The sequence below is a fragment of the Piliocolobus tephrosceles genome, chromosome 21 (assembly GCF_002776525.5).
Source record: "Piliocolobus tephrosceles isolate RC106 chromosome 21, ASM277652v3, whole genome shotgun sequence".
NCBI classification, from domain to species: domain Eukaryota; kingdom Metazoa; phylum Chordata; class Mammalia; order Primates; family Cercopithecidae; genus Piliocolobus; species Piliocolobus tephrosceles.
In genome coordinates this window covers 19184075-19192818 of record NC_045454.1, presented here as the reverse complement: position 1 = coordinate 19192818, position 8744 = coordinate 19184075, and the positions used below count along the sequence as shown (strand labels likewise).

General features: G+C 53.1%; 1 protein-coding gene across 3 annotated transcripts in view; it reads left to right on the top strand.

Annotated features, from left to right (window-relative positions):
• Positions 1-8744, top strand: part of CATSPERG (cation channel sperm associated auxiliary subunit gamma) — a 37487-nt gene that overhangs the window by 11084 nt on the left and 17659 nt on the right. For all 3 annotated transcript variants that reach the window (XM_026447710.1, XM_026447709.2, XM_026447708.2), the window contains exons 4-8: positions 1307-1451; positions 1722-1848; positions 2022-2094; positions 3955-4110; positions 7874-8045. In XM_026447710.1, coding sequence (XP_026303495.1) covers positions 1307-1451; positions 1722-1848; positions 2022-2094; positions 3955-4110; positions 7874-8045 — 673 coding nt within the window. The remainder of the gene's footprint in view (positions 1-1306; positions 1452-1721; positions 1849-2021; positions 2095-3954; positions 4111-7873; positions 8046-8744) is intronic.

Below are 8744 nucleotides of genomic sequence, written 5' to 3'. Positions count from 1 at the left end.
TTTTTTTTTTTTTTTTTTTTTGAGACGGAGTCTCGCTCTGTCGCCCCAGGCTGGAGTGCAGTGGCCGGATCTCAGCTCACTGCAAGCTCCGCCTCCCGGGTTTATGCCATTCTCCTGCCTCAGCCTCCGAGTAGCTGGGACTACAGGTGCCCGCCACCTCGCCCGGCAAGTTTTTTGTATTTTTTAGTAGAGACGGGGTTTCACCGTGTTAGCCAGGATGGTCTCGATCTCCTGGCCTCATGATCCACCTGTCTCGGCCTCCTAAAGTGCTGGAATTACAGGCTTGAGCCACCGTGTCCGGCCGAGACTCCTTCTTAAAAAAAAAAAAAAAAAAAAGGAAAAGGAGCCTGGCAAAGAAAGTCAGCCCTCTGGATGAAGGGCTGTCCACAGGTGACTGGATCTGGTAAATCCCTCGCCCTGGTCCCACAGCGACCAAGGCCTCCCCTTGGTGGCCTGAGTGCCGCCTTCTCTCAGGGACGCCTCTTAGCCTTCACTGGTGCTGGTCCGCGTGCCTGAAACATCCTTCTCTTCTCTCATCTCCACTCTAAGCGCTCCCCACCCTTTTCTATCCAGCCAGGATCGCACATCCCTGGGAGGCTGTCCAGGCATGCCCTGTCACCCTCATCCTCAGTTCCTTCCTGTATAACTACTCCATCCCACCCTCACCCCAAGCTCCAGGCCTAGAACCTGGCTGTCCTCTGACTTGCACAGGTGGCAGAAAGTCTGCTGCAGAGAGGGTGGAAGCCCACCTCAAGAGTGAGACTGGGGGTCAGATGAGATGGCTCACGCCTTTAATGCCAGCACTTTGGGAGGCCAAGGTGGGAGGCTCACTTGAGACCAGGAGTTCAAGACCAGCCTAGGCAATGTAGTGAGACCTCATCTCTCTATTTTTTTTTTTTTTTTTAAGCTGGAACTGGGAATTTCTGGAGTGGAAAGCAGCACCCTAGGTGCCACATCCCTCCCACCTTCCCAGCATCCCTCCCATCTGCACAGTTTTGCTCATCCCATGCTGTCCTTCCCTATGTATTCCCTACATGCACATTCTGTCTGCAGACACTGGCTCTGGAGTCATCTCCTCCAGGAAGGCCTCCGACTCCCTCCACAGCCCCTTGCCCCTCTGCCCCCTCCTAGGCTGGCCCATCCCCCATCCAAGCCCCAAACCTAGACCGTGTCCTCTGACCATCATATGGTGGACAGTGTGCTGCCCCCGGCCAGCCCAGGAGACAGGCTGTTCGAGGTGGTCTCAAGGCAGGGGGCACCCAGAGGCTACCATAAGGACACACTCGTGGGGCCATCTCACCCTCAGCACTCTGAGGACCTGGTGCGCATGGGCCACCTGACGGGGCTAAAGCCCGTGGTGCTGGTCACCTTCCAGTCGCCAGTCAACTTCTACCGCTGGAAGATAGAGCGGCTACAGATCCAGATGGAGGCTGCCCCCTTCCGCAGCAAAGGTGGGCCCGGGGGAGGCTGGAGGGGTCGCAGTCTGGCAGGGGTTTGGGGTTTGCTGGGGGCCCCTGTGGGGCCATGATCTGAGGAGGGTATGTGGGGGGGCAGCAGCTCAGCACATTCCATGGCCTAGATGGGGCCACACAGAGGCCCCAGTGGGACCCATGGCATGGAGGCGGGTATGGGGAGTTGTGGGGAGATCCCAGTGTGGTCTGGGGCCTGGAACTGGCCATTGGGAGGCCCCAGCAGTTTCAGTGCCCAGGGCCTCCCTGCAGAGCCATGCATGGCAGAGGAAGTGTGTGGCATGAGCTGGTACACGCCCATGCCTATCAAGAATGGCAGTGTGCTCATGCATGTGGACGTCAGCAGCAATGGCCTGGGGACCTTCATTCCAGATAAAAGGTATCCTTTCCCAAGCCGGGGGCCGGGGTGGACTCCAGGGGAATTCCTCACCCTGGGGTCCCCAGAGGAGCCAGTGGGAGATCCAAGGGAGAGAATGGGGAGAGAGGCAGCTGCGAGCTGTGGAACCCCTGACACTGGGACCTCACCTGCGCCTGTCCTGCACCTGCTGCTAGGTTCCAGGTGAATATCAATGGCTTCCTGAAGAGAAACCAGGACAATAACATCCAATTCACTGTGGGAAATGAGGTGAGGGAATCTGGGCAGGGGAAAAAGACAATGGTCTGGGCCTTAGGCTGACGCCCTGGTTACTTCCCAGATAAGCAGCAGATCCCATTTAGGGAGCACCAACTTCATGCCAGGCCCCACATGAAGGTTTCATTAATCTCCCCAGTGACTCTTTAAGGGGACATACTCTCACATACTCCGTTATAAAGAGGAGAAAACTGAGGTCCCAAAGGGATGGAACCATTTTCCCATAGTCCCTCAGCATGGAAGGAGACTTGAAGTTATCTGCCTATCTGCCTGACTCCTGTACATACCTGTACACACACACACACACACACACACACACACACACACACACACAGGTATATATGTTTTTTTTTTTTTTTTTGAAACAGGGCCTCGCTCTGTCATCCAGGCTGGAGTGCAGTGCTGCAATCATGGCTCACTGACCATGATTGACCTCCTGGGCTCAAGCAATACTCCCACTTCAGCCTCCCGAGTAGCTGGGACCACAGGCATGTACCACCCATATCCAGCTAAGTTTTTAATTAATTAGTTAATTATTGTTTTTGAGCCAGAGTCTTGCTCTGTCCCCCAGGCTAGAGCGCAGTGGTACGATCTCGCCTCATTGCAACCTCCGTCTCCTGGGTTCAAGCAATTCTCCTGCCTCAGCCTCCCAGGTAGCTGGGATTACAGGCACCCATCACCACGCCAGGCTAATAGTTTTTTTATTTTTTGTAGAGACGAGGCCTCACTCTGTCATCCAGGCTGGAGTGCAGGGGAGTGACCTTGTCAGGCTCAGGTGATACTCTCCCCTCAGTTTTTGTATTTTCAGTAGAGGCAGGGTTTTACCATGTTGCCAGGGTTGGCTGACGTGATCCGCCCACCGCGGTCTCCCAAAGTGCTAGGACTACAGGCGTGAGCCACTGCGCCCAGCCCATGCCCATATTCAATTTTTTTTTTGTGTGTGTGTGTGACAGAGTTTCACTCTTGTTGCCCAGGCTGGAGTGCAGTGGTGTAATCCTGGCTCACCACAACCTCTGCCTCCCGGGTTCAAGCGATTCTCCTACCTCAGCCTCCTGAGTAACTGGGATTATAGGCACGTGCCACCACACCCAGCTAATTATTTTTATTTTTATTTTTATTAGAGATGGGGTTTCTTCATACTGGCAGGCTGGTCTGGAACTCCCGACCTCAGGTGATCCGCCCGCCTCAGCCTCCCAAAGTGCTGGGATTACAGGCATGAGCCACCGCGCCTGGCCTCATACCCATATTCTTAATCCCGATGCATTCACCCATTCATTCATGCTGTCACTCAGCAGGCACTTACTGAGCACACATTGTTGCATCATGGGGATGCAGCAGTGAACCCACAGACCCAAATCTCTGCCCTCCTGGAACTGACACTGTAGTAGGGGAGACAGATGGCAACCCGGCAAACTGGTAAATGTGAAAATCAAGTGAATTCCGTAGTAGGGTAAAGGGTGGTAAGTGCTCTGGAGAGAAACGGAACAGGACAACAGGAGTTGGGTCTGTGCAGAAGGAGAGTGCAATGTTTAATAGGATGGTCAAGAAAGGCCTCATTGAGAAGTTTAAGCTTCCAAGGAGAGAATCGCATGGATACTAGGGGAAGAGCATTTCATCAGGAGAAGCAGAGGCCCTGAGGGGGACGTGTGCCTGGGAGGTCTGAGAAGCAGAGAAGAGGCCGTGTGGCTGGGAGAGAGTGGGTGAAGGGGAGAATGGTAAGGAATGAGGTCAAGGAAGTGAGAAGGACAAATTGCGTGGGGCCTTGTGGGTCCAGGTCAGGCCTTGGACCTAAATGAGATGGAGCCTCAGGAGAGCGGCGGGAGTGTTGGCATCCCTCCTGTCCCTCCCTGGCAGCTCTTCGACCTGATGCCCTGGTACTTTGTGGGTATCTCATCGAGGCCCTTGTGGCACACTGTGGACCAGTCACCTGTGCTCATCCTGGGAGGCATTTCCAATGAGAAGTACGTCCTGATGACCGACACCAGCTTCAAGGACTTCTCTCTAGTGGAGGTGAATGGTGTGGGGCAGATGGTGGGCGGGGCCTCTTGGAGGGAGCTGGGCCTCAGCCCCTGGAATACGGTGGGGGCCTGGGGCTCTAGAAGAGGTCCCCAAAGACACATCAGTCGCCATGAGAGGCAGATAGCATGAAGAAAAGACACACGATTCTACAGCCAGAGGGCCTAGGTTCAAATCCTGGTTCTGCTGCCACCTGGCTGCCTGACCCTGGACTTGGCAGTTCAACGACCCGGTCCTCAGATTCCCATTTGTAACATGGTAGTAATACTTATATTTACTTCATAGGATTATTGTGAGGATGATGTAAGTTAATAGTTTCCAGCCGAGTGCAGAGGCTCATGCCTATAATCCCAGCACTTTGGGAGGCTGAGGTAGGAGAACCACTTGAGAGCAGGAGTTTGAGACCAGCCTGGACAACATAGTGAGACCCCATCGCTACCAAAAATACAAAACTTAGCCAGGGTGGTGGCATGAGTCTGTAGTCTCAGCTGCTCAGAAGGCTGAGGCAGGAGGATTGCTCGAGCCTGGGACTTTGAGGCTGCAGTGAGCTATGATCATATCATTGCACTCCAGCCTGGGAGACAGATTGAGACCCTGTCTCAAAAAAAGAAAAAAAGTTAATATAATAGCTTCCATAACCAATGGTATATGTGTGCCATTACCTTCTCCACTCTGGAAAATTCTGCATTGCAATATACATCTCTGCCCAAGGTTTTCCTATTAGGCATTGAGAGCCTATATTATCCCAGAATAGGGAGGGAGTGTCTGAAGTAAGGATCTTTTGGCTTCAGCGGCAGAAATATGTTGGAATTAGTGCAGCTACAGGCAGAATGCCAAGCCAGGTTGGTTTACCCAGAGAACCGGTTTACCCAGAGAACAAAGAACCGTGCGCAGCCTTGTTCTTGTTCTCTAACCATGGGGATTTCTCCCTGATGGTCTCATCTTGTTGTCTCCTGTCTTCCCCGCTCCTGTCTGTCCCCACCACTCCCTTCCACACTGCCCCCAGGAAACAGATCCTCCCCCCTGCACAGCTCGCTTCACCTTTGTTGGTTGGGGTCCAGGTATAGATGCTATAACAAAGAGACCCTGGAAGAGAATTACTGAAATAGAGACTGTTGCTCATTTTTTCTTTTTCTTTCTTTTTTTTTCTTTGTTTTTGTTTTTGAGACAGAGTCTTGCTCTGTTGCCCAGGCTGAAGTACGGTGGTGCAATCTCGGCTTACTGCAACCTCCGCCTCCCAGGTTCAGGTGATTCTCCTGCCTCAGCCTCTCGAGTAGCTGGGATTAGAGGCACCCACCACCGCACCTGGATAATTTTTGTATTTTTAGTAGAGATGGGGTTTTGCCATGTTGGCCAGGCTGGTCTCAAACTCCTGACAAATGATCTACCCGCCTTGGCCTCCTAAAGTGTTGAGATTACAGGTGTGAGCCACCGCACCTGGCTGTTGCTCATTCTCGTAACAGTCCAGAGGTGAAGAACCTTGTTCCTTCCATTTTCTCACTTCACCATCCCCTGGGCTCGAGGTGTTGACCTCTGTATGATGGCAGCCACTGGGAAAGGGGAGGAGTAGAAGTAGAGGGCAGCCATTTTCTTTTTTTTTTTTCTTTTTGAGACTGAGTCTCGCTTTGTCGCCCAGGTTGGAGTGCAGTGACCGGATCTCAGCTCACTGCAAGCTCCGCCTCCCGGGTTTACGCCATTCTCCTTCCTCAGCCTCCCAAGTAGCTGGGACTACAGGGGCCCGCCACCTTGGCCGGCTAGGTTTTTTTTTTTTGTATTTTTAGTAGAGATGGGGTTTCACCATGTTAGCCAGGATGGTCTTGATCTCCTGACCTCGTGATCCGCCCATCTCGGCCTCCCAAAGTGCTGGGATTACAGGCTTGAGCCACCACGCCTGGCCCAAGCCATTTTCTTTTAAGCAAGCTTCACTTCCACTGACATTCCACTAGTGAGAAGGGGTCACCTGGCTACATCCAACTGCAGGGGACACTGGGTGGTACATGCCCAGCTAAACTCAATCACCAAAAAATATGGGGAAATGGGTTTGAGAGCTTCGCTAGCCATCTCCTGAAAGTGGAGAAGAAAATGTACTGGTTCACGAGACCAAAAAATTCAAGACTTCAGGCTCTGCTTGGCCCAGGATTTCAAACAGGATCACTGAGACGGGGTTTCTTGCCTCATCTCTTGGATCACATTCCTCTGTTTTTTGTTTGTGTTTTGAGATGGAGTTTCACTCTTGTCACACAGGCTGGAGTGTAGTGGTGCAATCTTGGCTCACTGCAACCTCTGCCTCCCAGGTTCAAGCGATTCTCTTGCCTCAGCCTTCCAAGTAGCTGGGATTACAGGCGTGTGTTACCACGTCCAGCTAATTTTTTGTATTTTTAGTAGAGACGGGGTTTCACCATGTGAGCCAGGCTGGTTTTGAACTGGCCTCAAGCAGTCCACCTGTCTCAGCCTCCCAAAGTGCTAGGATTACTGGTGCTCGGCCACATTCCTCTGTATTGACTTGGTGCTCAAAACAGTCCTATTGGCTGGGTGCGGTGGCTCAGGCCTGTAATCCCAACATTTTGGGAAGCCAAGGTGAGCAGATCACTTGAGCCTAGGAGTTTGAGACCAGACTGGCCAACATGGTGAAACCCCATCTCTACCAAAAATATAAAAATTAGCCAGGCATGGTGGTGGGCGCCTGTAATCCCAGCTACTTGGGAGGCTGAGGCAGGAGAATCGCTTGAGCCCGAGAGGCAGAGGTTGCAGTGAGCCAAGATTGCACCACTGCACTCCAACCTGGGTGACAGAGTGAGACCCTGTCTCAAAAAACAAAAAACGGTCCTGTTTTCTGGAACTGAAGACTACAGAGGCTGCATCTTCTGCAGCCCACAGTCAGTGGGAAAAATCTTTCCCAAGAATCCCCACATCCCCAAAGTCACAAGATTCCTTCCACTTGGTACAGCTCAGGTCCCTACCACCCCAACAAAACCAACACAGTCACCGTGCCCAACATGATGCCTAGTGAATTAAATGAGTCGGAACTTTCCAATGAGGCTGAGGCGGGAGGACTGCTTGAAGCCAGGAGTTCAAGACCAGGGCAACGTAGCGAGACTGTCATCTACACAGTTATTTATTTTAATTAGCTGGGGGTGGGGGCAAGCACGTGTAGTCCCAGCTACTCGGGAGGCTGAGGCGGGAGGATTGCTTGAGCCCAGGAGTTCAAGACCAGCCTGGGTAACATAGCGAGACCTCACCTCTACAAAAATAAAAATTAAAAAATTAGCTAGGCATGGTGGTGAGCACCTGTCGTCCCAACTACTCGGGAGACTGAGGTGGGAGGATCATTCGAGCCCAGGAGTTTGAAGTTGCAGTGAGATGTGATCATACCACTGCACTCCAGCCTGGGTGACAGAGCCAGATCCAGTCTTTAAAAAAAAAAAAAAAAAAAAAAGTCCCTTGGGGAGAGCATAGGCTGTTTTATCCATTTAGGTGTAACCCTGACTGTAGCCAGGGGCACAAGGACCACTAAGGACTGTTGAGCATGCTGTGCACTGCCCAACTCCAGGGGGCACACGAAGCCTGAACTGGCTCAGGCCTGGGTCACCTGCTTCTCTGGTCCATATGGGGGAGGTTTGGCTACCAAGGTGTTGCTGCGGGGTGAGCAGGGAGAGCACTCTGGGGCAGCTGTCGGAGCAGGAGCTTCCCCCCAAGTCAGGACATGGGGGCTGAGGCCAAGGCCACCTGCTCACCACTGGCCTCTGCTCCCCTGCAGCTGAGCATTGACAGTTGCTGGGTGGGCTCCTCCTACTGCCCCCAATCTGGCTTCACGGCCACCATCTATGACACTATTGCCACCGAGAGCACCCTCTTCATTCGGCAGAACCAGCTGGTCTACTATTTTACAGGCACCTACACCACACTCTATGAGAGAAACCGTGGCAGTGGTGAGTGGGCTGTGGCAGGACCCACGCCTGGGGAGGGCACCCCGGTGAACCCCTCCACAGAAGGTACCTGGGGCTGGCATTGCTGTGGGTAAGGCCGCAGGGAAGGAACTTGCTAAGGCCCCGACCACCCCTGCCCACCCCAAATAGACCTTCCCTTGGCTCCCCCCTTTTTTTTTTTTTTTTTAGCTGGGATGAGGCTTCTACCCAGACCCTCCTGGGAATTGTGAGCAACTGTGAGAAGAGGGGGTGTGAGAGTAAAGGGAGGTAGAGGCAGACACATGCGTGTGCCCACACAGGGTGGCAGAAGGACATGCCAAGAGAGACCAGACGGGGAGAAAGAGAGGGGCATGGCAAGTCAGAGCAAAAGGAGAGAGAGAAACAGACGGGCAAAGCCTCAAGGGAAACTCATCGGAGACAAAAAAGAGAGGCTAGGCACAGTGGCTCAGGAGGCTGATGGGAGGGGGGATCGCATGAGCCCAGGGGTTTGAGGCTACAGTGAGCTATGATCACACCACTGCACTCCAGCCTGGGCGACGGAGCAAGACCCTGTTTCAAACAAACAAAAAGGCTAGGCGTGGTGGCTCACGCCTGTAATCCCAGCACTCTGGGAGGCCGAGGCGGGTGGATCACTTGAAGTCAGGAGTTCAAGACGAGCCTGGCCAACCTGGTGAAACCCCATCTCTACTAAAAATACAAAAA